Source organism: Salvelinus alpinus, chromosome 32, assembly GCF_045679555.1.
Source record: "Salvelinus alpinus chromosome 32, SLU_Salpinus.1, whole genome shotgun sequence".
Taxonomy (NCBI): domain Eukaryota; kingdom Metazoa; phylum Chordata; class Actinopteri; order Salmoniformes; family Salmonidae; genus Salvelinus; species Salvelinus alpinus.
Genome location: NC_092117.1, coordinates 12,149,435 through 12,177,264, shown reverse-complemented (window position 1 = coordinate 12,177,264; position 27,830 = coordinate 12,149,435). Strand labels below are relative to the sequence as shown.

At 42.7% G+C, this 27,830-nt stretch overlaps 1 protein-coding gene across 4 annotated transcripts; it reads left to right on the top strand.

Annotated features, from left to right (window-relative positions):
• Positions 1-57: 57 nt before the first annotated feature.
• abhd12 (abhydrolase domain containing 12, lysophospholipase) lies at positions 58-27,334 on the top strand. Of its 4 annotated transcripts, XM_071379901.1 has the most exons (15): positions 58-167; positions 828-1,002; positions 9,549-9,599; positions 11,310-11,431; positions 12,320-12,425; positions 18,216-18,335; positions 18,582-18,612; positions 18,789-18,834; positions 18,959-19,088; positions 19,288-19,325; positions 22,567-22,646; positions 22,756-22,838; positions 23,373-23,451; positions 24,433-24,560; positions 24,764-27,334. In XM_071379901.1, the coding sequence occupies exons 2-15, from the start codon at positions 830-832 to the stop codon at positions 24,795-24,797; spliced, it is 1,221 nt and encodes a 406-aa protein (XP_071236002.1). In that variant the 5' UTR covers positions 58-167; positions 828-829; the 3' UTR covers positions 24,798-27,334. The 4 variants fall into 4 exon arrangements, with proteins under 4 accessions (XP_071236002.1, XP_071236005.1, XP_071236001.1 ...); XM_071379904.1 differs by lacking the exon at positions 9,549-9,599; XM_071379900.1 differs by lacking the exon at positions 58-167 and having other exon boundaries at positions 346-1,002.
• The last annotated feature ends 496 nt before the right edge of the window (positions 27,335-27,830 follow it).

Here is a 27,830-nt window from a genome sequence, read left to right as displayed (position 1 = left end):
TCGCGGCAAAATCCTTTGATATGATCACGTAAGCGGAAACTATGGGTACCGATGAAAGACAAACCATACCAACCCACCGCGCCTGCTGCTGTCACCGCTGGTGGACAGCAAATTGCCGGTGTCCTCGCTTGTCATGTTGTCAGTTTAATAAAACAATAATAATAAAGGTATTGTATTTTTGTCATTTTCATTTTATTAAAACCATAAATAGTATTTGCATTCGAATATAACAACAAACATCATGTTGTGTTGCTTAGCTAGTTAGTGTCGTTAACTGTAGCTAGCTAACGTTAGTGTTTCACGCGAAACCACTTGCTGTCAATTTAGGTTAGCTGGTGGAGATAGTTTAGATGTCACAGTTAATATGTTAGCTAGTTCAATGTTGGAATATATGGGGGTTTATTCTGCAATACTATGTAGTTAGTTACTAGTTAGATAACTGAGGTGGTGTGTTTTGAAAAGTTGCTAGCTAGATCTAAATGACGAGTTAGCTATGTAGCTACATTTCCTTTAAAAAGATGGCGTACTGGTCTGCTCTGATTGGCTTAAATGGGAACCCAGGGGAAAGGTTGATTTGATCAGCTGGTCTCTGCAGATATCGGACTTCTACAAACAATGTAGCTAGCAAAAGTGCTGATTGTCAGCGGTGCTGGAGGAGAAAACAACGGCACCCTGACCTCATCTTTACCCGGCTTCTTACCGAGAATTCGTTGCCAAACTACATCACCGGCGCTGTCTAGTATTGCTGTCAAATCAAATGCAATAGTGATAGACGGTGTTACACCTCCTTTGTCGCTTTTCTTTCACATTGTGCTTTTACATTTCAGTGATGCGAAAGCGAAATAACTCGCTCACCGTGGACCATGACAGCTCTTCCACCAACACATTGCTTGACAGCAGTCCGGATTTAAACTACTGTCACAAGAGAGGGGAAGGGGTTCCTGAGCCTTGTGTACCATCTAGGTCGGAATCTGACAAAACAATGGGCAGACCATTTCGAAGGTAAGGCACGTTTGCACCATGGAAGTCTAATAGGTAACCTACACCTTTCCAGCCAGTACACTAATCTCATTACTGTGTTGTGGAAGATTGGGGGTTCAAGAATATGAATGTGTATTTAACAAACATACTTTAATTCAAACTTCCACCCCAGGCAGTCTGACATGAGGACATATTCATATTTCAAGATTGTAACCCACACCTTTGAATAGGTTATAGGAGGGCCATTTCACTGTGAATACATTTTAAGTTATATGAAACAGTTATCCCTCTGCCTCCGGTCACACAGGTTTTACTGGATAACTTTAGTTGTCTTTTGTTAGGAGTGGAACTGCTTGGGGTGGGTGTGGAACGATGTACATACCGTAGGCACAGAGCTGTTGATATGCTGTTATCTGAGGATGGTACTTTGAGTTACATCTTAAGACCTATGGGTATGCCCACATTACTTATGGGATTACTGTGTCTTCCAAGTGAATACTTTATAATCCCCTTATTATACACTACATGACCCAAAAGTTTGTGGACACCTGCTCATCGAACAGTTCATTGCAAAATCATGGGCATTAATATGGAGTTGGTCCCCCCCTTTGCTGCTAGAACAGCCTCTACTCTTCTGGGAAGGCTTTCCACTAGATGTTGGAACATTGCTGCGGGGACTTGCTTCCATTCAGCCATGAGCATTAGTGAACACAGGCGATTAGGCCTGGCTCACAGTCGGCATTCCAATTCCTCCCAAAGGTGTTCAATGGGGTTGAGGTCAGGTCTCTGTGCAGGCCAGTCAAGTTCTTCCATACCGATCTCAACAAACCATTTCTGTATGGACCTCGCTTTGTGCACAGGGGCATTTTCATGCTGGAACAGGAAAGGCACTTCCCTAAACTGTTGCCACAAGGTCGGAAACAAAGAATCGTCTAGATGTCTTTGCATGCTGTAGCATTAGGATTTCCCTTCACTTGAACTAAGGGGCCTGAACCATGAAAAACAGCCCCAGACCATTAATCCTCCTCCATACTTTTACAGTTGGCACTATGCATTGGAGCACACAGTTGGCGTTCTCCTGGCATCCGTCAAACCCAGATTCTTCCAGATGGTGAAGCGTGATTCATCACTCCAGAGAACACGTTTCCACTGCTCCAGAGTCCAATGGCAGAGAGCTTTACACCACTCCAGCCAATGCTTGGCATTGTGCATGGTGATCTTAGCCTTCTGTGTGGCTGCTCAGCCATGGAAACCATTTCATGAAGCTCCCGACGAACAGTTCTTATGCCATGTTGAAAGTCACTGAGCTCTTCAGTAAGGCCATTCTACTGCCAATGTTTGTCTATTGAGATTGCATGTCTGTGTGCTCGATTTTATACACCTGTCAGCAACAGGTGTGGCTGAAATAGCGACTCCACAAATTTTGAAGGGGTGTCCACGTACTTTTGTATATGTAGTGTATAAGGGCTCTAAATGTAAGTGGACTAACAAAATGTCAACCCTATACTTTGAGCCTAGTTATCCAAATGACAGCTCAGTTGGACTATATCTAGCCTACTGTATCTAATTATTTTCATCAGAAACGCACAGCAAGATAATATGCTTTTACTTAATCAAACTAAAAACAATAAGTAGCCTACACTAACATCCCACACAAATGGGTATAAGTCACTCCGAGATTTATTCTTGTAAAACAATAACCGCTACCTGTTTTATGCATTGTTATTGTGACCTGTTCCTGAAAGAAGTACCACATTTCAGACTATGATGGAATTCAAACTTGTAATTGTACTGTATTCATGAAACCCATGTTGATGCATCAGTGATCAATAAGCAAATGTGATTGCTATTGCTGCCCTCGTCACATTCCAAGACTAATTTTGGTAAGCGTGATAAGTCATTCTAGCCTAGTTTTTGGTTGTTTTTAGCTACGGCACTCTTATCTTGAAAGACCAGTCTTCAGTTCACTCGAGGGTAGGGGCTGGCTTGAGGTGACTGATTAAATATTCAATATCCTCGGTCTCCTTTCAGAACCTTTGCCTGTCACCAAGGTTAAGTAGAGTGAGGGAGATGAGCTTTGAGGCTTGTTTAGAGCCCTGTCCACTGAGTCTGAATACAGCTCTGTCTCGACAATAAATAAGCTGTGGCTTGACATTGGTTCTAGTTAAGAAGGCATTGAATTCCATTCCATTTGTCTGAGCTAGTCACTGTGGTTTGGTGACTGATTATTAGAGACCTCATGAAGAGGTATTTTTAGTGCCACGGTTCTCAGTCCTTGAAGCTCATGTAACCACTTGGACTGATGCCAGTTCACATCAGGACAGTGGTCAGGTCCTTAGTCACTATCCTGTTCAGAAAACTGGAATTCAGGCTGGAACTCAACACTGCCATGTTGTAGTGATTCACATTTGAGTTGGCTGGCTATGATGATAAATATAACAAGCTTGCTGGTTAGAAAACATCCTTCAAGGGCACCTCTTGTGATCACTGAACTCCACTAACTGGGTGGGAGGACAGAGGACCATATGATTGTATTCTGGTCATTGGGGCAGGTGTGACGTGAAGTCCTATATTTTAATGATGGTGATAAATATTATTCTGGATGTGATATCTCCATCGCTATTCTTCCCCTCTTTCGGAGAATAAATTCTATTCACTGATTTTGTTACCTCGGGCAGGGGTATTGGCCAGTTAAGCTTAAGAACGCTATTAAACTGTAAGCTCCAAGGTATCAAAACTATGCTAGATTTGAACTTGCTCAAATTTGCTGTTTAGGCTACTGCTGCTTCAAACAGTATTTTCTGGGTGTGAATGTGGGTCCATTGATGGGACATCTAATAGAAACGTGGTCAGGACAGGACCATTGCATATAGGCACACTGCTAACTTGCACTGGCATCACTGTTAAAATAATTTACAGAAGGCCGGCTGGAAAGCCAGGGACACGCATTAGTGCAAAGGAACTAAGAACTCAGAGCAGAATGCAGTTTCCCTTCCCTCCTGTGGGATATGTACCTTTATGTAGCCTAATGCGTTACACAGCGACCTTCAGTTCCCACTAGGTGCTCCTCTCAACACTCCCCTCTTTTACCAACACTCCAGGAACAGGCTTCCCAGGGTCACTCTGTTTCCTTGGTGTCTCTGCCTACTTGGTTTATTGTGGTGTCATGTGTTGTTCCTGTCAGTCTATTCCCACAGCTGCAATCTGTCAAGATGACTGCACATTTTTTTTCCCCTCTGTCTCAATTTTGTCAGATTTGCAATTGTCAAGACTGCTAGCTACTGCTGCTGCCCTGTCATAGTGCATTAACCTGTTTCCAATAAACACACTGGAATCAGTCAGACACTGAGACACAAAGGTCTTGCAGATCCACTTCCTGTATTTTGTTTATTTTTGTCTCATTACATTTTTAGCATTACTTTCCTCAACAGAATGTCCAGGAGACATTGTCTGACCTTTTTGGCCTAATTTGGCAGCAAATGCCCCATTTCTTAATCAAACTTTTTGGCTAAGTTTAGGGATGTTGATTTACTCTGCAGAAATGCGTGCCAGTTCCTTAGCCTATTTAGCTACAGTGGTCTCTTTTTGCCTTGAAGTCTCAGCCAGCCAGTTAGTCTTTAGTGGCCTGGGCAAGATATTGCAGGATGGACTCCACCATAAGTTTCTTATGTTATTTTTTTTCACTGTGTTTCTAGACAGAGTGTAAAGGATGTCACGCTGCTTGCTTAGCGAGTACCACTTCCTCCCAATTCGGCCCATACCGGGCGCGAACTCAGGACCTCTGCCTTGCTAGCACACGTGACCGCCCCCCCTGAAGCGTCTCACCAGTCAGTGACAAGCTAGCTATTCGCTGGGGTAACTTCAGGCTGAGGAGTAAGTTTCACTCATTCCCATGTGATACATGAGGAACTAGCTGTTCTGTGTACTACTGCACAGCAGTACAGGGCTGTTGGGTGGTTCATAACTACAGTATGTGCAGTCACCCTTAGATACATGAACTGACTGTACTAATGCACATGAATAACCCCTCCCACCACGACTGGCTGACATGTATAGTCCAATATGACCTTCATGTTGCACATGACATCAACCAAGTAATTTCAGGTGCTCTTTGCCAGCAACTTCAATGGGTCTTCCTGGCTTGTAGGTGGTTCATGATGATCTGACTGGAAAGAACTTCGCACACAAGGGTGACAAGTGTGAATGTTCTGTGGCTGTGCCCGTAAATCTCCAAAGGGAAATTGTGCTAAGCACCCAGTATCAAGTTTAGTGAGGAAGAACTAGCGTTAACTCATTTAGTGTTGTTTCCTTCCCCCATAGCATAGTGGCATTAATTCTGCTTAAAACCCAAGTATTGATTAGCTTATAGGGGTGCACATGTACTAACACCCTGTAGTTGCTTCAGATTATGTCCGACTGTGCCTGCCAGACCTCCTAGCTAATAAAATATTGCTTTGTTATGCCCTTCATACCAAACCACAGCATGCAGATTTTTTTAAATGACGTTTCTGTTATTTATTTTGAAGCTGGGCTGTGATTGCTCTGGCTGACTGGGCCTCCCATGAGGATTACTTATTTTGGGCTGATTGGCTGTTTAGGCTCAAGCGGTTGGAATCGGCTGTGTCATGGCTGTTATTTTAGGATCCTTCCAGCCCTCTTGACAGCTCTCCCATTGCTAGCAGAGGATTTCTATTTCTCTATGGAATATAGTGTGGGTGTGCGGTGCTCATCACAGAGGCTCATTTTTAGAAGCCTCACTGGGAACATAATGGCCAGCTCTCTCGTGGGCTGAAGTATTCCAACTTGAAGTTGAGACAAGTTCAGCCTCTATGGTGTCAATGACCAAGAAGAATCTGGTTTCAGACACTGAAGCTGTTAACCTTGGAGGTGCTTCTCCTGCAGCTGCAGCTAATGTACAGCAGTAGTCAAAGGGTTTGAATATATTTATCTGCCGAACCTAGCTCTAGTGTTGTTTAAAAAAAAATCTACTGCAACTCATATTCTGCTGTGAGTACCCATCTGAAGTTTATATTATTTTGGTCCTTGGAGATCCCTTTTGGTTATACCTGACCCCTGACTGTCTCGTAGTCTTGCTCTGGTCCTAGGGCTCCAGCCTGTTCTTTTTCCGCCCAACCAGACAGGGTGGCATTGACACTGCTCAAAGCCTCTTCTCAAAATCCCATGTCAGACTGCATTAGTTATCTCCTGCCCTGATTGGCCCTACTTTTGCAGCCATGGCGCTGTCAAGGTCCTGGCTGTTACACTGTCACCTTGGACAGGGATAGGGGGAAGGGAAGTCCTTTACAGGGAGCTGTGGCAAAGCAGCACTGGCCACAGGATGGACATGATAGTTAAATTAATTTAAAACCACACTGCCATGGTATTGTCGCCTTGTTTTACATGGATAACATGGCTTTATTGAAGTCCTTATGAATCTGATTAATGGTTAGTGCAGCAGGTAGCATAGTGGTTAGCCTAGCCTAGCGTTGGGCCAGTAACCGAAAGGTGGCTGGTTCGAATACCCAACCCGACAAGGGAAAAATCTGTTTGTGGTCTTGAGCAAAGCACTTAACCTTAATTTGCTCCAAGGGGCCATACTACTATGGCTGCCCCTGTAAACAACAAATTTCACTGCACCTATCCGGTGTAAGTGACAATAGAACATATACTCTCTGCCAAGCGGATGACCAATGTGATCTAATGCAATGTAGCTTCATCTCGTCATGTCTACCAGGCTGTAATCATGTCCATATGGCAGCAGGCCCCTCCGCTGAGCTAAACGCATTAACGCCTCGAGGCCAGCTAGCAGGGCAGGTGTTGTCCTGCTGTCTTGTTGCACCACTGTTGATCAACAGTGCCTCCTGTTGTTATACCTGCATAGGGTGGAAACAGGCAGATCTGTTTGCGTAACCCTTGACTGAATTATCTCTACATGGCAATTAACCTTCACCCCACCGATGGTTCAACTGGAGGTCTGTCTGCAGTAGGTACCCCATAAGAAAATGCTGGGCCCCACGTACCTGTGAAATTAGACCACCATCTGTTTGGTTGGCATGACTGGTACACTGCTTGTTCTGAACAAAGCAAGAGTGCTGTCCGCTTTGTCAAAACTGGTCAGCCTTGTGTTCCAGTTGGCTGAACATGCATCTGCCGCAGTGTTTCTAAACCTAGCTTATTTGTTTCATTATCTGTGGAGGAGGATGATGGGCATTTTCTGTTATATCCCTCTGGTATATGTACTGGTATGCACACTCAGGCAAGCGTAACATACTATTGTAAAGTACTGACTGGCTATGGTGTATTTATTTATGCGGAGTCGTCTGCACATGACAAATTACACCATGCACATGTTAGTCACAAAGCAATGTTGATTTTATTGAGAGGGTGGCAACTGGTGAGTGTTAGGGCTATCCTTGGAAGCCCAGGCTTCTACTGTACTGTTCGAAAGCCTGGGGAAGATCTCCTTTCAGAAAGAAGATAAAAAGGGTTGGAGTACGGCATGGAGTCTAGATGGGAACTAGTGACGCATTGCCACTTATCAAGATTCCGCATGGATGGAGTTCCAAAGAGACTTCCAATACAAAACGAATACTACATAGGCTACTAAAATGTTGTCTGACACTGTAGGAAAAGAGAAAAAAACAAAACACAAGGGAATGCCTCTACCACAAAACAAGGAGCCAGATGTTTCACCGGATGTATAAATCTGAAGCATATGGTTGGAATTTTCACACGCTCTTTACGGATTAATCCCGGTTTCAACTGTACTGGGCTGATGTCAACGTTGTGAAGGGAGTGCCCCATGGTGGCGTTGGGGTTATGGTATGGGCAGGCATAAGCTACAGACAACGAACCCAATTGCATTTTATCGTTGGCATTTTGGGGCACATTGTCGTGCCATTCATCTGCCGCCATCACCTCATGTTTCAGCATGATAATGCACAGCCTCATGTCGCAAGGATCTGTACACAATTCCTGGACGCTGAAAATGTCCCAGTTCTTCCATGGCCTGCATACTCACCAGACATGTCACCCATTGAGCATGTTTGGGATGCTCTCGATCAACGTGTACGACCAAGTGTGCCAGTTCCCGCCAATATCCAACAACTTCGCACAGCCATTGAACAAGAGTGGGACAAAATTCCACAGGCCACAATCAACAGCCTGATCAACTCTATGCGATGTCGTGCTGCATGAGGCAAATGGTGGTCACACCAGATACTGACAGTTTTCTGATCCACAACCCTAACTTTTTAAAAGATCTGTGGTCAATAGATGCATATGTATTTCCAGTCATGTGAAATCCATATATTAGGGCCTAATAAATGAATTTCAATTGACTCGGTCATAAGATACTGTGATACCCGGCAACCAGAATAACCATTCCTTTTAAAATAATAAGAATTTAAAAGCACTATGAAATACCTTATGCAGGGCCAGTCAAGCTGTGGCGATGTACTTTTTGCTGTGATAACTACAACCCTAAGTTGGATGGGGGGGGACAGAGGTGGAGCTAATACAATGCATCCAAATGAAGGCGTGGATAGTGTTTTTTTTTATTACGCCAGTGTCTAACTTGATAACGTCTGTCCCTCTTTCTCGCAGTGGCTTCTTGATAACGCAGCACACAGTATCTAACAGGCTCTTTCAAGCACTCTGCATTATTCATAGGGCCAGAGAGAGCTCTGTGTACACTCTAAGGGGTTTTGCATGTCTGCACAAACTGCACTTGGTGCATTTGAGTGTGTGTGTGTGTGTGTCTTGATTTTGTTAGAGCTGATAGATTCCATCTCTGGCAAAGATGGTCAGGTAGAGAGGCTGAAAACAACAGCAGATGTAACAAACATCTTACATGTGAATGTAAGTAGGCTATTTAAGAACTAGGCTAGACTAAATGGAGTAGGCCTAGGTCTATTTCTGGCTTTGCTAATCTAAAAATAGAATTCATGAGCATTAGTTAACCTTGTCTATACTACGGAGTCTGACTGGATCCTTTATAACATATTCATTAAAGTGCAATTTAGTCCAGGATAAGACTTAATTTAGGTCAGTTAAACTGTCCATATTATAAAAATGTTTTTGTGAATAATCCATTGTACGCTATTCCCACTGACATGTCTGGAGCTCCATAAAGCAGTCTTTCCTGTGCCACTGCACTCATACAGTAATTATACAGTATCTCCACTGCTTGCTTTACGTTCATCACACATCCAGTAAATTAGAGGTTATTATGACACACCCCCAGTAGTGAATATTACAGTTCCCCTGGCCCCCCTCCCTGACTGACGCTCCAGCCACATCATCATGACATACAGTATCAGAGTCCCCCGGGTGCACCGGGCCGTAGAGATCCGTTATGCAACACGCTAGCGAGAGGAGGGAGGGCAGCAGAGGGCCCACTCCAACCCTCCCCTGACCTTTTTGACATTGAGAGACATGAGGACATCCTTGAACGCATGCGTGCATCTTGCATATTGTCACACTGGGGTCATCGCTGTTCATTTCATTGGCGTCTGTGGGGTCTGTTTCACGGATTGGAGGACGTTTGTTTTGTTCCTCTGCTGCAGGGTGTGCTGTTTGGGCCTAGTATCTGTCAGGGACTTCACCCTCCATGTGGGGTAAGTTATGTCATAAGGCATGTCATCAATATTGGAGGAAAAACAAAGTGATTTGTCCATAGCCCTAGAAGGGAGATGGGTAACTTCCTGACTATCAGCAGTCCCTCTGTTATTACAGCAGCTCTCCCAGAGGGTAGCAGTAGTTTGTTTTCATTTAAAATAATAGTCCTATTAACTTGCCATAAAGTTACACATTCTGTCCCAAGCAAGACTCTAGGAAATACGGTGTGCTCAGAGAAGCGCTGACACCAATTTAGACTTCATACACCGTAGACATTGTGGCGTATTTCATTATGCCGTACGTCATCTTCAGAGTCTTGCCTCGCTACTGAACGGACAAGTGTAACAACGCAAGATGGCATTTATTTTTGGAATATTGCAAAATCATTCAAGAAAGGATAAATATGTTTTAGGTGATAATAAAACATGTTTTGTTACTTTTTCATCAACTTGTTTCTCTAACTTTATAGCAAGTCAAGCTGGCTTGCACTGCAGAGCTAAAAATCTAGCCTAGGTTTAAGATGCCACTATAGCTAGTGACCTCCCCCTAATAATTGTCATAAAAAAACAAACGTCCTTAATCACATTAAACTTAAATGGGAGGCAACAGCCAGTGTGTATTTAACATTACTATTAAAATAGTACTCACTTATAGGAATGGGTAATTGTTTACAAGTTGCTAGCTATCCCATAAAGCCATCACCGAAAACCTGCAGAGTTTTGGTAACTTCCTGTTCTTCGACACTGGCTGGACTGAAGACGATGCTTAGTTTGGAACATTTGAAAGTATGCGGCGTCCGTCTCGCAATGGAGCCTTCAACCGCAAGGGGGTGTTGCGATTCCACTCCATTGTGGACGTCCCCATTTGAAATGCATGACATACGGCACAACGTAACATTATTGGTAATGTGAACGAGGCTTGACTCTGACTTACGGCCATGTAGAACTTCCTCATTATAAAGGGTTGCATTGAGCAAGGCTAAGGTGCAGTGTGTTTTACACAGCATTTTCTGTCTGATATTTTTAACGTCTCTCTGAAATGTCATGATCTCCACTGCTCCCAGGTCAGAATTCTGCAGTGGTTGCAGCTTAACCTCAGACTGACGTCTAGCTGGATGAAACAGTTTGGAAGGAAGGGAGGAAAGGTGCAGGTTACAGGCTGTTGTAACGAGGACTTTGTCATGACCCTCTTTGAACCACATGACCCTCTGAATTCTTAGGATAGAGCCAAGCAACATCTGGTTTTACTCTGTATGAACAGGGAAGAGTTGTTTTTTCCTAAACAGTCTGAACTCTGAACCCCCATCCTGATAACTAACACATTATGATCTAGGCTTAATATTTTAAACTATTTTAGTTCTGTACACATCTGTGTACAATTGGAATGGATAGCAGAACGTTGTAGTCTTAACTTATTTTTATCTAACTGTTATTTTTATCTAACCTTTAACTAAGTCAGTTAAGAACAAATTCTTATTTACAGTGACTGCCTAGGGACAGTGGGTTAACTGCCTTGTTCAGGGGCAGAACGACAGATTTTGACCTTGTCATTTCAGGGATTCGATCTAGCAACCTTTCGGTTACTGGCCCAACGCTCTAACCACTAGGCCATCTAAAATTAGCCATCTAAAATCTTAATGTTTTCTACTTTAGTTTTTGAAGAACAATGTAAAATGCTGACATTGTCTCTCCCCTGCGTGTGTGTTCCAGATATGGCCTAATGGGCAGATTGAAGAGGATCCTCCTGTGGGTGCTGGGAGTCTACATAACCATCCCCTTCATCGTCAAACTATGCCCCTCCATTCAGGCAAAACTAGTCTTTTTAAATTTTGGTGAGTATAGATATAGAAACCAGTAAGGCATGTTTTGTTCAATCTAGTTTGCATTGATTTAAGATTTTTTTTTTAATAAAACATTTATGAGACGAAATAAGCTTGCTTCATCAGTTAACTCTGGCCTCTGCGTGTTTCATTTGGTAGGTGGATACTTGTAGCTCATTTAGTAAGTGTGCATACTGCATACATAAGCAAGGGTGCATGTGCTAATGTGTGCACATGAGAGCCTGCTCATCAATTGAACCTGAAACCCAACACAGCACGAAACTCCAGACAGAGGCAGTTAAGAGGGTGTATATTCCATCTGCAAGCATGCAATACACAGCCTTCACCGCTCCCTCCATCTGATATGCAGTGTGTAACTGTAGTAGTTTCATGCATTATAGGCAGCAATGGGCAGGATTGCACCTAAAACATTGATTCAGTAGTACTGAGTGGTGTGTTGTGACCACATCTGATTCTAGTTACTTGGTTTCAACCAATCAACATCCAGTACTGGAACTACCCATTGTAAAACATGTAACCCCATCAGATTTGAACATGCTTTTCTGTCCCACTCAGTGACATCTGATTTTCTTTTGCGATCTTTTGAATGGTTTGCAGTGCAGCTAAAGACCCAAACGTCTTGTGGATGGCAGACAGTTAGAGGTTTTCTTTGTTTTCAGTGAGGAAGTGAAACAGTATATGTCTGTACAGGAAGTGGACGGTGACTTGTGACTGTCTCGTGTAACCTTATAGAGTGGAAAGAGGCAGAGCCCTGCTATTTCTAGAGCAGCTGTCCTGTGGATTTTAGCTGAGCGCTGCTGCTTTGTCAGTGATATGTTATTGTCTTAGCACATCTAACACAGCCTCTGTCTACCCTCTACCCAACCCCACCCCCTGCAGTGCGGCTGCCCTATTTCATTGACTTGAAAAGGCCACAAGACCATGGCTTGAACCACACCTTTAACTTCTACCTGCAGCCAGAGACTGGTGTCAACATTGGTGTATGGTAAGAAGACATGTGCACACACCAGCTGCTTGGCTAAGACTGTGTGGGATGGATCTCGTACTTTCTTTCTCGCTCTCTACTTTCACATATCAAGTCAATGATGACACAGGTGACAATAGGAAAAATAATAATACTCAATGAGTAGTAACCAGTAACAGGACACTTCAGGAAGAAATGATTTAGGACAATAATGAAATGGTGAGAAAGATACAAGTAGCAATGTTGCTGCTCTGGTTGGTCATTCCACTGGCTGTCCCTATGGATGTGGCAGGAAGCTACATATTTTGCAGCTAATATGGCATAAAGGTTTTTTTGTTCCAGGAGATATTGGATTTTCTCCTTTTCTGTTTTCAAAGTATTTGTTTTAGATTCTGGGTAAGAAAATTGCCTGCATCTCTGTATAGTTCTCGCAGTGTAGGAGAAAATGCAGCTCTGTCTTGGCCTTTCTGAGGGCAGAGTGTGACGGTCAGTTTCTATTGCCAGGCCGTGCTCACTTAGTCTGTACGTAGTCAGTGTTTTTCTCCGTTTTCTATCAGTCACGGTGGTAATATAGTCTGCCACCATGTACTGTCTGTTTAGGGCCAAATAGCATTGACGTTTACTTATATTTTTTGTGGTGTCTTTCCAATAGGTGAGCTTTTTATTTTTACTTCGTGATGATTTGGTTGGGACAGGTTTTCTGAGTGCTGTCCTGAGGCTTTGTTGGGTAGGTAGGGGTTAGTGAACTGAGCCAGCTGGCTGAGGACTCATTTCTATGGTCATCTCTTGGCTTTTGAGGGCTTTGTAATGGTATGAGTGGTAGTCACTTGTTTTTTTAAATGATAACATTTGGTGGCTCTTTTCTTGGATATTAATCAGAAGAGGGAATTGGCCTAATTCTGCTCTGCATGCGTTTGGAGTTGTTTTCTCTGTACTCTGAGGATGCTCTTACAGAATTCCTCATGCTGGATTTCAGTTGGGGTGTTTGTCCCATTTGTCATTCTTGCTTTGTAAACAGACCCCACACTTCACTGCCATATAGTGCAATTGGTTCTATTATTGATTAGAATATTTTGACCCAGATCCTAATTGCTGTTTAATTTAATAGATTGTTCAATGGCATAGAAAGCCCTCCTTCCTTTCTTTCAGTTCATTCACGGCCAAGTTGAAGTTCCCTGTGGAGCACATTTTTTGTCGTGTGTGTGCGTTATGAGTGGAGTCTAGTAAAAAGGTATGTTGGTTTCCCTGACATCTGGACCTTTTCTGGAATATCATAATGTTTGTATTTTTGAGATGGACTCTCTGTGCCCAGGTTTGACACAACTGTTGCAGATGATCTAATTGTGGCTGTAGCCCCTCTTGTGGGGGACAGCGGCACCAGATCATCTGCATACAGGAGCCATTTTATTTCTGTGTCATTACGAGTGAGATCGGGGGCTGTTGATCGCTCAAGCTTTTTGATTTAACATGTTTATCATTTAGGGTATGCAAGGTATAAATATGGTTTGATAATTTGGTAGGAATCCAATTTGACTTTTGCTCAGGACATTACTGCACTTTCTCAGTGACCACAATCTGCTGTTCATGATGGCGTCTCTCGATCCGGCTCTCGTCTCTCTCATCAAATTGTATTTGTCACATGCGCTGAATACAACAGGTATAGATGGACCTTACGTGAAATGCTTACTTTCAAGCCCTTAACCAACAATGCAGTTCAAGAATAGAGTGAAGAAAATACGATTACATGACAATAACAAGGCTATATACAGCGAGTACCGGTACCAAGTCAATGTGCGGGGGTACAGGTTAGTCGAGGTAATTTCTCCATGTAGGTAGGGGTAAAGTGACTATGCATAGATAATAAACAGCGAGTAGCAGCAGTGTAAAAACCAAGGGGGGGGGTCAATGTAAATAGTCCGGGTGGCTGTTTGATTATTTGTTCAGCAGTCTTATGGTTTGGGGGTAGAAGCTGTTAAGGATTATTTTGTACCTAGCGCTCTGGTACCGCTTGCCGTGCGGTAGCAGAGAGGACAGTCTGACTTGGGTGACTGTAGTATTAAAACATTTTTTGGGCCCTCCTTCTGATGCCTAGTAGGTATATAGGTCCTAGATGGTAGGAAGCTTGGCCCCAGTGATGTGTTGGGCTGTACGCACTAACCTTTGTATTGCCTTACGGTTGGTTGGATGCAGAGCAGATGCCATACCATGCGGTGATGCAACTGGTCAGGATGCTCTCAATGGTGCAGCTGTAGGACTTTTTGAGGATCTGGGGACCAATGCCACATTTTTTCAGTCTTCTGAGGGGGAAAAGGTGTTTTCGTGCCCTCTTCATGACTGTCTTGGTGTGCTTGGACCATGTTAGTTTGTTGTTGTGGACGCCAAGGAACTTGACGCTCTCGACCCGCTCGACTACAGCCCCGTCGACCTTAATGGAGTCGTGGTTGGTCACGCAGTCGTGGGTGAACAAGGAATACAGGAGGGGACTAAGCACGCATGCCTGAGGGTCCTCCTTGTTGAGGATCAGCGTGGCAGATGTGTTGTTATCTAACCTTACCACCTGGGGGTGGCCAGTCAGGAAGTACAGGATCCAGTTGCAGAGGGAGGTGTTTAGTCCCAGGGTCCTTAAACAGTGAGATTTGTGGGCACTATGGTGTTGAACGCTGAGCTGTAGTTAATGAACAGCAGTCTCACATAGCTGATCCTTATGTCCAGGTGGGTAAGGGTAGTGTGGAGTGCAATAGAGACTGCATCATCTGTGGAAATGTTGGGGCGGTATGTGAATTGGAGTGGGTCTAGTGTGTCCTGGAGGATGCTGTTGATGTGAGCCATGACCAGCCTTTCAAAGGACTTCATGGTTACCGACGTGATTTCTACAGGGCGGTAATCATTTAGGCAGGTCACCTTCGCATTCTTGGGAACAGGGACTATGGTGGTCTGCTTGAAAATGTCAGTGAAGACACTTGCCAGTTGGTCTGTGCATGCTCTGAGTACATGCCCTGGTAATCCCTCTTGCCCCGCAACCTTGTAAATGTTGACCTGTTTCAATGTCTTACTCACATCAGCTACGGAAAGCGAGATCACACAATCATCTGGAACAGCTGGTGCTCATGCATGCTTCAGTGTTGCTTGCCTCGAAGCGAGCATAAAAGGCATTTGGCTCGTCTGGTAGGCTCGTGTCACTGGGCAGTGGCTGGGTTTCCCTTTGTAGTCCATAATAGTTTGCAAGCCATGCCACATCTGACGAGCGTCAGAGGCGGTGTAGTAGGATTCAATCTTAGTCCTGTATTGATGCTTTGCCTGTTTGATGGTTCGTCTGAGGGTATAGCAGGATTTCTTATAAGTGTCAGGATTAGTGTCCCGCTCCTTGACAGTGGCAGCTCTAGCCTTTAGCTTGGTGCGGATGTTGCCTGTAATCCATGGCTTCTGGTTGGGATATGTACGTACGGTCACTGTGGGGGCAACGTTTTCGATGCACTTATTGATGAAGCCGGTGACTGAGATGGTATACCCCTCAATGCCATTGGATGAATCACGGAACATATTCCAGTCTCTGCTAGCAAAGCAGTCCTTTAGCGTAGACTCCGTCATCTGACCACTTCCATATTGAGCGAGTCACTGGTACTTCCTGTTTAGTTTTTGCTTGTAAGCAGGAATCAGGTGGATAGAGTTATGGTCAGATTTTCCCAATGGAGGATTAGGGAGAGCTTTGTACACATCTCGGTGTGGAGTAAAGGTGGTCTAGAGTTTATTTATTTTTATTTTTTTCTCCTCTGCTTGCACATGTAACATGCTGGTAGAAATTATGTCAAACGGATTTAAGTTTGCCTGCGTTAAAGTCCCTGGCCACTAGGAGCGCCACTTCTGGATGAGCATTTTCTTTTTTGCTCATGGCCTTAGACCGCACTCAACGAGCTGTATTAGTGCCAGCATCAGTTTGTGGTGGAAAATAAACGGCTACGAATAATATAGATGCGAAGTCTTGGTAGATAGTGTGGTGTACAGCTTATCATGAGATACTCTACCTCAGGTGAGAAATACCTTGAGACTTCTTTAATATTAGACATTCCGCACAGGCTGTTGACAAATAGACACACAACCCCGCCCTACCAGACGTAGCTGCTCTGTCCTGCCGATGCACGGAAAACCCAGCCAGCTCTATATTATCCGCGTTGTTGTTCAGACTCGACTCGGTGAAACATAAGATATTAGTTTTTCATGTCCAGTTGGTAGGATAGTTTCCACCGTAGATCATCCAGTTTGTTTTCCAGGGATTGCGCGTTGGCCAATAGAACCATTTTACATTACATTTTAGTCATTTAGCAGACGCTCTTATCCAGAGCGACTTACAGTAGAGTGCATACATTTTATTACATTTTTTACATACTGAGACAAGGATATCCCTACCGGCCAAACCCTCCCTACCGGCCAAACCCTCCCTAACCCGGACGACGCTATGCCAATTGTGCGTCGCCCCACGGATCTCCCGGTTGCGGCCGGCTGCGACAGAGCCTGGGCGCGAACCCAGCCCAGCCTGGGCGCGAACCCAGAGACTCTGGTGGCGCAGCTAGCACTGCGATGCAGTGCCCTAGACCACTGCGCCACCCGGGAGATAACCGATGGTAGTGGCGATTTTCTCACTCGCCTATGAATCCTCACAATGCACCCCGGCCTTCACTCCTTGTATCTCCGTCTTTTCTTCACGTGAATGATGGGGATTTGGGCCTGGTCTCCAGGAAGCAGTATATCCTTTGCGTTGGACTCTTCATCCAGTTCGAGGTGAGTAATCGTTGTTCTGATGTCCAGGCACTCTTTTCGGTCATAAGAGACGGTAGGAAAATAAGTTAAAAACAATGCGAAAAAACTAACAAAATAGCACAGTTGGTTAGGAGCCCGTAAAACGGCAGCCATGCCCTCCGGCGCCATCTATTTATGCTCTCTGTCTCTCGCTCGCTCTCTATTCAATTTGCTTTATTGGCATAACGATATAATATACATATTGCCAAAGTGTACGTTTGGAGATTAAGTGATTTACGATATTAACATTATTAAAATAATAATCATCAAGATTGTCAACGGCACAATCAGTAACATCAACAATAATAAAAGGTAAAAATAACCATACAAAGGCATAGAGGACATGTGCAGGTTGGTCTGTCAGACACTGTCCACTGTCTTATGGGGAAATGGCACTCTAATTGTTTTATTTTTGATATTTTGTCAGGAAATGCAGCTCTGTCTAGGGTTCTGTCTCTCCCTTGCGCGCTCTCTTGCGATCTCTCACACACAGCCCTCTAGCTGTCTCGGGGGTGTAATGAACTCCTCGGCTGGGAAAACAATAACGCACTGCCTCCTGGGGAAAAGGTGCAGTGTGTGTGTGTCTGAGAATGATACAGAAGAGACTGGACCACAGGGGGGAGACCACCGCAGTCCCTGTGGATGTTTACCGGACGGAACTTGAGCAGACTAACTGGGGAACGTTGACTTTGGGAAAGGCATGTTGAGCCCAGAGGAGTTTAGCAGTGTGGGTTGTGGTAGATAAAGACTAAAGGCTGAGGTGATGATATGTAAATAGACAAGTCTCTGTTCAGGGCTATTCTCTTAGAACATGGGGGTTGTGTGTCCAGTTATGTAAAACATGTAGGCTACTCCAATCTGATAGTTCTTACAGCACAGTCTTTGTCCCCGGTTAGACTCAAGTACAGATGATACTAGCCTATATCAAACCAGTTTGTCCCACCCCACACCTCTTAGTCTATTGTGTACATTGCTTACAGCTTTCTCCTTGTCTATCACTGTTCCTGTTCCACCCAGGCACACAGTTCCAGACCAGATGTGGAAAGAGGCGCAGGGGAAGGACAGAGAGTGGTATGACAGTACCTTTAAATCCCCCTATCCAGTCATGCTGTATCTTCACGGCAACGCAGGGACAAGGTGATCATACATTTAGATTTAAAAAGCATTTTCATTGTACCATCTAAGTGTTACTCTGGTCCAGTACCCCCTGGCGTATACCCTTAACTCACATGACAACCTTCCGCCTTTAAATATGTGTTTGTTGAAGCTGACTCACAACCTTGGAACTTGTACATATTAACACAATGCGCTCTTCAGAATGGCTGAGATATGTTGCTTCACCTTTCACCTGGTGTATAAACTTGTCCATCCTGTCTGTTTCAGAGGAGGGGACCATAGAGTTCAGCTCTACAAGGTGAGAGGATTTCATTGCAAACACACAAACTTGCTTCGCTTGTATCCCACCCATACTGTATCTAGCTATATTGAGTACTGACCAACAAACAGAATTCAATACATTTTTTGTGAATTGACCTGCTTTCAGTCTGATCTGGAGTTGAGATTTGATGCATTTCGGCTTCCCCTCCCCAGGTCCTTAGTTTATTAGGCTACCACGTAGTCACATTTGATTACAGAGGTAAGTGGGGTTCTACTTCGAGCTATTTCAAAGTTTATTAACAATCACAATATCCCTTTTAAAAAGATCATCTGATCTTAGATCACCATTCATCCCTTGTTTCATACTTCTCTGGTTGTTCCAGGTTGGGGTGACTCAGACGGGAGTCCCTCTGAGGGAGGCATGACGTCAGATGCCCTGTTCCTCTACCAGTGGTTGAAGGAGAGGGTGGGGAGCAAACCCCTCAATGTCTGGGGCCACTCACTGGGGACAGGGTAGGAACACAGACATCTGTCTCTCCATCACATTCAGCTCAACATTTCACAAATAGATTTTGTGTAAAATTATAAACTCTTGTATGATTATGAACCAACAATTGGATGAACATATACTTTGGGTGAATGTGTTTGTACTGGTAAATCAGTCAATTTACAGAGTGGTAACTTTTAAATATTTATTTTTCAAATTTTCCAGGGTGGCCACTAACCTAGTCCGACGTCTGTGTGACAGAGGTAAGCATCTGCTCATTAAGGCTGTGACTTCCTACCTCCCAGGCTAAATACAGTTAATTCGGAAAGTATTCAGACCCCTTTTTTCCGCATTTTGTTACGTTACAGCCTTATTCTAAAATGGATGAAATAATTCCCCCCCCCTCATCTACACACAATACCCCATAATGACAAAGCGAAAACAGGTTTTTAGAATTCTTTGCAAATGTATTCAATAAAAAAAGCACCTTATTTACAAAAGTATTCAGACCCTTTGCTATGAGACTCAAAATTGAGCTGGTGCATCCTCTTTCCATTGATGTTCCATTGATGTTTCTAAAACTTGATTGGAGTCCACCTGTGGTAAATTCAATTGGTTGGACCTGATTTGGAAAGGTACACACCTGTCTATATAAGGTCCCACATTTTGACAGTGCATGTCAGAGCAAAAAGAAAGCCATGAGGTCGACGGAATTGTCAGTAGAGCTCTGAGACAGGATTGTGTCGAGCACAGATCTGGGGAAGGGTACCAAAAATTTCTGCAGCATTGAAGGTCCCCAAGAACACATTAGCCTCCATCATTCTTAAATGGAAGAAGTTTGCAACCACTAAGACTCTTCCTAGAGCTGGCTGCCTGGCCAAACTGAGCAATCAGGGGAGACTGGTCAGAGAGGTGATGTTCACTCTGACAACTCCAGAGTTCCTCTGTGGAGATGGGAGACCCTTCCAGAAGGACAACCATCTCTGCAGCACTCCACCAATCAGGCCTTCATGGTTGAGTGGCTAAACGCAAGCCACTCTTCAGTAAAAGGCTCATGGAAGCCCGCTTGGAGTTTGCCAAAAGGCACCTAAAGGACTCTCAGACCATAAGAAACAAGATTCTCTGGTCTGATAAAACCAAGTTTGAACTCTTTAGCCTGAATGCCAAGTGTCACATCTGGAGGAAACCTGGCACCATCCCAATGGTGAAGCATGGTGTTGGTGGTGGCAGCATCATGCTGTGGGGATGTTTTTCAGCAGCAGGGACTTGGAGACTAGTCAGGATTGAGGGAAAGATGAACGGAGCAAAGTACAGAGTTTCTAGATGAAAACCTGCTCCAGAGTGCTCAGGACCTCAGACTGAGGGGAAGGTGCACCTTTCAACAGGACAACGTCCCTAAACACGCAGCCAAGACAATGCAGGAGTGGCTTCTGGACAAGTCTCAATGTCATTGAGTGGCCCAGCCATGTTCCGGATTTGAACCCGATCGATCATCTCTGGAGAGGTCTGAAAATAGTTGTGCAGTGACGCTCCCCATTCAACCTGACAGAGCTTGAGGATCTACAGAGAAGAATGGGAGAAACTCCCCAAATACCGCTGTGCCAAGCTTGTAGCGTCATACCCAAGAAGACTCAAGGCTGTAATTGCTGCCAAAGGTGCTTCATGTGTTGCTGCCATGCTATGTTGTCTTAGGTCTCTCTTTTTGTAGTGTTGTGTTGTCTCTTGTCATGTGTGTTTTTGTACTATATTTTATTTGGTATTTTTAATCCCAGCACCCGTCCCCGCAGGAGGCCTTTTGCATTTTGGTAGGCCGTCATTGTAAATAAGAATAAGGTCTTAACTGACTTGCCTAGTTAAATAAAATCAATATAAAATAAAGTACTGAGTAAAGGGTCTGAATACTTATGTAAATGTGATATTTCAGTTATTTTTATTTGATACATTTGCAAAAATTTCTAAACCAGTTTTTTTCTTTGTCATTATGGGGTATTGTGTAGATTGATGAGGAAAAAATACAGTTTAATCAATTTTAGAATAAGGCTATAACGTAACAAAATGTGTAAAAAGTCAAGAGGTCTGAATACTTTCCGAATATTCAAGTATATACTTGATTTATGTAGCCTTTAGTGAGGCGCTGCGTGTATCACGCAACAAAATGTTTTAGATAAACAAGTCACACATTTTTAGAGTTTAAATAAAGTGGCCTTAGAATTAAGGTGTTATATGGGTTGTTCCATGAAATGAGTTCCTTTTGCACTTTAAGTAGAAATTGTGCACAAATATCTATTTTTAAGTTTGTTATATTAAATGAAGTGCCCTTTTAAGATGGACCACATTTTAAAATGCAATAAATCAGATATTGTATTTGAAATGTTATTAGTGATTCATAAAAAATATAACTACTCCCTAATTAAAAAATGTATTAACTTCAAGAGACATTGAACATCTAACAGTCAAATCACAGTGTAAAAGCAGGTGAGCTGGTTCTACTCTTTTTGGCCATTTTCTGGTGTTTTGTGGTATAAAAATTATCAGGTTGAGCATAACTCGTCAACCCTGCTACCCATAGATGGACAAGCTGGAAATGTTTGAACAATTAAGAAGAAAAAAAAATATATATATATGTTACGCTTGCATTCAATTACCCCTCCCTGCACACAACAAGCTTCCATTCCCCCTGCCACAAGTGGATTCATTGCTGATTTAAAAGATGAAGTCTTCAACACTTACTTTATTTGGCACTTAATAGGCATTTACTATAGTCTTTTCTTTTTTTCTCTTGAAATGGGGGGGGGGGTTATTTAGTTGAACATGTGCTCTTTATGACTGTTAAAATAAGGTCAAATAAAATTCACCAAGTTACACTATTCAGTTACACTATTCAAAAGGTCCCTAATTGGTGGAACGATCCATATACCTGTGCCATTGTTTTGTTTAAATGAAGTGGGTCAACTTACCCTCTTGTGTTTACCCTCTTGTGTTGTGTACTTGGAGAGCCTGATTTGGAGTCCAGGGAGGGATTCTGAAAAGTTTGACAAAATATTTTGGCAACATTTATGTAACGTTAAGTTTGAGGGGCACATGCTTGGGTCCACCGTGGACTTTTACAAGCATTCCACACCCAATGGCCTGTACAGGTTGAATGCTCATACAGTAGTATTATGAGGCTTCATCCCATTTTCAAGTATAGTCAATCACTAGTCAGATCATAGCAAGTGAGAAACATTAACTCAGACTTGGTATTGTGTACTACCGGAGGAACTAACTCATTGGCTGTTGACCTTAACACACCAGACACAAGGCGCCTCTTCCAGTGGTAGTTCAAGTGTCCACTGCTTAAATTTTTCACACCCATCTGACTGAGTTACAGGGTCACAGAAAGTGGCTAGTTGTGACTGCTTTATTCAAGGAAGTGAATTCAAGGCAACTTATTGCTACATCTTAGATACGTATGGTTATGTTTCATGAAGGTTGGTTTGATTTGAATGACTTTCTATTTTCTAGGGACGCCCCCAAACTCCTTAGTCTTGGAATCTCCATTCACCAACATCCGAGAGGAGGCCAAGAGCCACCCCTTCTCTATGGCAAGCATTTCCTCTTAATCCCTTGACTACATGTTGAGTCTTATTTAATTATATTTGATGTAATGTTTTTTATTTTATTAGCTACTGTCTGTGTCATTGCTTCTTCTAGGTCTACCGGTACCTTCCAGGCTTTGAATGGTTCTTTTTAGATACCATATCAGCAAACGACATTCGATTTGCCAGTGACGAAAAGTAGGTTGATCTTGATTCCTTCCAGACCATTTAGTTTAATGTTAGATTTAAAGCGGTGTGTCACGTCACTTGTTCCTGCTCATATGTTTTCAAACTGGTGTCTTCATACAAACTGCTTGTTGCGTCAATAAGTTCTCTCTGACACACAACCATTCATCAAGAGCTCGAACCCTTGTATCAAATGTTATATCAACAGATTAACAGACTGCATGTTTGCATGTTAAAGAGCAGAGGCATAGTCTGAACCTGGCCGACCCAGGCTCTGTCCATGCCTTTTCTCCATGTCCTTTGGAATGTGCTGAGGGGACTAACTCAGGGAAGGTCAGACTTGTATTATAGGTGGCCTACAGAGGACATTCCTCTATGTCAAGACTTCCTTTGTGCTGTACTTTCTCGTGGAGTTGCCAAGCACTAGTATAGTATAAGAACCATAGGGCCATTAACCATTAACATACGACCAACCATGCATATTCAGACACTCCAAGATCTTCAGAGACTTGACTGTAATTTGAGCTTGTTTCTTCTCTTTTGTAGTGTGGACCACATATCCTGTCCATTGCTTATCCTTCATGCCGAGGATGACTCAGTCGTGCCCTTTCATCTAGGGAAGAAGGTATCCTTTTTAGTTTGGGCTTCATTAAAGTCAGCCACATCATCACGACCTCGTACAGCCTTCATCTGGTCCTCCTTTTTCAAAGGACACAGGAAGCTATTTGATCTACTAAAAAAAAACAAAGTTAATTTCATAGATTTAATACAGGTCATTAATAATCAGCTGTCGTCTTGAAAAAGACTTGCTCGTTACTGTTCAAATTTCTATCACTTGAATGAGCTAAAATGTATAGTGTTTTTTTTTTATGATCTCTTTAAAATGCCCCAAATTTAAAAGATTTAAAAAAAATCTAATTCTGAAAATGAATTCTGTCTATGCCAATGCCGGTATTCATTTCAACGTAGTTAAGTGGGAACCTCGGACCAATTAAACTTGAATAATGACTAGTTTTATTTAAAGGGATAGTTCGGGATTTTTTGTAGACTATCTACTTTCCCAAAGTCAGATGTACTCTTGGATAGCATTTTTATGTCGCTGCGTCCAGTATGAATGAAGTTGGAGGTAGTTTTGCGAGCCAATGCTAACTAACTTTAGCACAATGACTGCGTGCTAGCTGTTCCCATAGACTTCCAGTCATTGCGCTAATGCTAGTTGGCAACCTCCGGGTATCCACAAGTTCATCTGACTCTGGGGAAGTTGATAAAGGACCATTGCCAAAATCCCAAGCTATTCTGAGATTTTAGTTGAGCTACTGTATTATAGCAGTGAAGGAACACACAGAAATAGAATTCATTTAAAAAAAATAATTATTTTATTACTATTCTGTTTTTAATTAATTGGTCATCTTCTTCATTGGCTTCTAAAAAATAAATATGAACCTCTCAAATGTTCATCACCACTGCAGACCTCTGTGTAACACTCTATAGCACAGAAGTCATAGTTCAGAGCAGGGCCAGGTCTATATTTGCTGTTCTTTTAACTTGGACTGAACACAATCCTCCCATAACTCCATTGTGTTTATCTCCTTCCCCCTCCTCCCAGCTGTACAACATTGCTTCCCAGTCCAAGAGCCTGAGTGGACACAAGCTTCAGTTCATCCCCTTTCCTGTCTCTCTGGCTTACAAGCACAAGTTCATCTACAGGAGTCCTGAGCTGCCACACATACTCAGGTACAGCAGCTAGACCAGCTGCGCACATATACACAGTAGCAAGGAGTATCTCACTGTTGACAATTTGTGTCTTGACCTTAGGCCAACTGAGCAGAAATGATTAAATGTAGGCAATTAGTTGTACAGTAGGTGTCTATATTCTTGGCTGCCTTTGTACTGAGTTGTGCTAAACGTATTTCTGTTTGATTTTATTTGTCTTCCAGTGACTTCCTTGGCACGACTCATCCCCATGCATAACCGACAAGAACATTTCCACCTGTCCATTGTTTCCTCTTACACCACACACACACACACGCGCATGCACACACACACACAAACTCTTTCACTGTATGTATGGTTGGTGTACATATCTCATAAAACATTGAAATGTACACGCATGGACTGAAGAAGATGCATCCATTCCTTTATTTAGCATTCCTTTGACACCAAAAATTCCTGCAAGACATAAACGGAACACTGGCAAAGAGCGAGGGATGGACAACTGGCTTGGCTTGTTGTCAAGGTTACACAAACCAAGAGGATGGCTTGAGCACAAAGATGAAATATGCACGCATTTTAAGGAGCCAAGACAAACATCATGGAGTGGGAAGAACAGTGGATTGAGCAGGGAAGCAGTGTTTTTAATTGCACAATGTTTGGGGAATAGACATTCATACACAGGGCGAGGAAGGAGAAAGTTTTTCGTTTTACAACTCATCTGCAGCACAGAGCAAGTTCTGTCAATACCAGTCCAGTTTATTTTCCCAATTTTATTTTTGTTACATTACAGATCATGATTTAAGTGCATCTATTATTATATTTGACTGATCTCAGATGAGAAGTTTTGGACTCTAGCTTTTCTCTATTTAAGGAAATATATAACTTGAATTAAATATTATACATTTTACCTAACATTATTGGTTTTGGGCTTGTCAGTCTCATTATTTTCCACCTTAAAGAGAAGACTAGTCATGTTATTTTAGAACCCCTTAGGACACTTCAGGGCAAGCTCATGAATTTTAAGATTTCAGGGAGGAAATTAACTGAAGAGCTAAGGTTTAAGAAATATTATTTCCACTTTCCAATTATAGCCTACCTCAAAGCAAAAATACCATATTAATGATTCGGTGCATAGTAAAGTGTTTACCTAAACTGAGAAGACCTAATGGAAATTTTAATTCCAAATCTCTTAGTGCTAAAACACAATCACCCAGTTAGTGGTTATTCCTGTTCAATCTTAGAAAGTGGTGTGTGAGTGACGGTGCATATTCCATTGGTGTGGTCAGAGGAAGACTAAAGACCATTTTTTTATGTTCTCTTCGGCTTGATAGCAATTGACCGGTGGTACCAAAATGTAGGATGGAGCCAGAGAGGAGTGTGGCTGGGCAGCACCTGCAGTCTGGGAATGTCAGTGTGCCCACCCATCCAATGCACTTAACACTGCTGAGTAAACAGTAAATTACCCCAAAGTTACTTTTTGCACATCAGTGTCCTACTAGTTGATGCTGACTGGTTTTTCTTCAATTAGGGCTACCCCACACTGGTAATGCTTGTTTGTAATTTATTGACCAAAGTACACGGTTTCTGTTATTTTCTATTGGCTGTTCTATACTTTTTCAAATTGTATACACGGTATAACATTTTGTTATTTAATGAATGGTGAGTGGCCAGTTCTCTATTTTGGTGGTCATTTTCCCCTCTGGATATGATGTTGAAATGTAACAGTTTTCACCAGCTATTTCTCAGTCTCTGCACTAAAGCAACACGATGGATGGTATGGCCACCAGGTCATCCAAAACGAGTTATCTCTTGTGGGGAATTCAATGCATAGTATGAAATGCATCAGGTTAGGAAGGTGCCCTCAGATTGTCAGGTTACTGTCTGTACTTAAGTTCTTTAATCACACAATGTAAGAGGGTAAAGGCAGCAATACAGGGTTAATGGTCAGCTGTTCTATAGCTTTGGAATGGAAAGTGGACACTGGATAAATATCCTCTTCAATTTAGAAATCAGATGTATTTATATATGCATGTACAAGTGGATGAGTATTGTTAGATGGAGAGACTGTAGGCATTTCCCAGTTAAGACTGAACATGTATAATGATTCTCAGATGACAACTTTAAGCTGCGAAGCAATCTGATAAAAATTAAAACATTTTGTACAGGTATGTGTGCTTTTCAGAGATGCAATTTCCAACGGAGGGCATCTTTTGAATCACCTACTCAAGTGGAGTCATTGTGGAGGAAGGACATGGTTGAATTAGCAGGGTAGACTTGTCATTTACACGCAATAAGCAGACTTCACCTCCAAGACTGTGTGGCTGCAGTGCAGTAGAGCTCTCATCTTGATTAACCAAACCAGGCTCTTTGAGTCAACTTCTGAGCCCTTTTCATACACTGATATCTAACTTTAATGTGACAAGTGAAGTTTGCTTGTATTGCTTCTTGTCAATGAAGGGGCCTTAGCATATTGTGCTTGACCTTTTCCAGTAATGTACATGGTGTCTGCTGCCCTTTGCAATATATCTCATTCTCGCTGTGTGTAGAAACGAGTGACTCAGTAAGACATGTGGGCTGGTAGATTGAATATACCTCACAAGAGTTGGGTTAAGAAGTGTAACAACTCATGTTGGAGCCTGCATAGTCAACATTTATCTTTTTTGTCTATAGTTCAAAATATCTTGATTTTCTTTAACTTTTTTTGGTATCTACTATACCGGACTGGACATACAAAGAATTATGTACATATGCTTGTTAAGTAATTGAATTAAAAATATGAAGTGGATTACTTTGAACCTCTACTCTAATTCCTTCCTTGGACTCAAATGACCTTAATGTCACAAAGCTAAAATCCTAAATTGCTACATCCATGATTTGACTGAGATTAATGATCTACTCAAATCAATTGGTATAGAATTTACACCTCATGAGCTTAGTTCAACTGTGCTTAGTTCAACTGTCATACCCCAATGTTAAACACACTGTATTGCCTCAACATGGTTAAAACTATCATTTTGATATCGTGAATGATCAGTTCTTGCATCTAAATCTCAGCTAATGAATTTGAGCGGTTACATTTCTCTAAAAAGCTCAGGGATGGGCCTACAGAAACAAAGGCAAGGTGATGCTTTGTTTCAAATAACGATTCTAGCTTTAAATACTTTGTTTTGAGGATGGTATTGGGATCTGAGTATCTGGATCAAATGGCAATATCACATGGGCTGTCTGTAAATGGAGCCCAACTATTTTTTCCCCACTAATTGGTATTTTGGCTGATCTGATTGGTCAAGA

Bases quoted from the DNA above. Each gene is read 5' to 3' on its own strand.
- abhd12 (XM_071379901.1), top strand. From the start codon at position 830: ATGCGAAAGCGAAATAACTCGCTCACCGTGGACCATGACAGCTCTTCC. The intron at 1,003-9,548 runs GTAAGGCACGTT...CCTCTGCTGCAG, and splicing joins ATGGGCAGACCATTTCGAAG to GGTGTGCTGTTTGGGCCTAG. The intron at 19,089-19,287 runs GTAGGAACACAG...CAAATTTTCCAG, and splicing joins GGCCACTCACTGGGGACAGG to GGTGGCCACTAACCTAGTCC.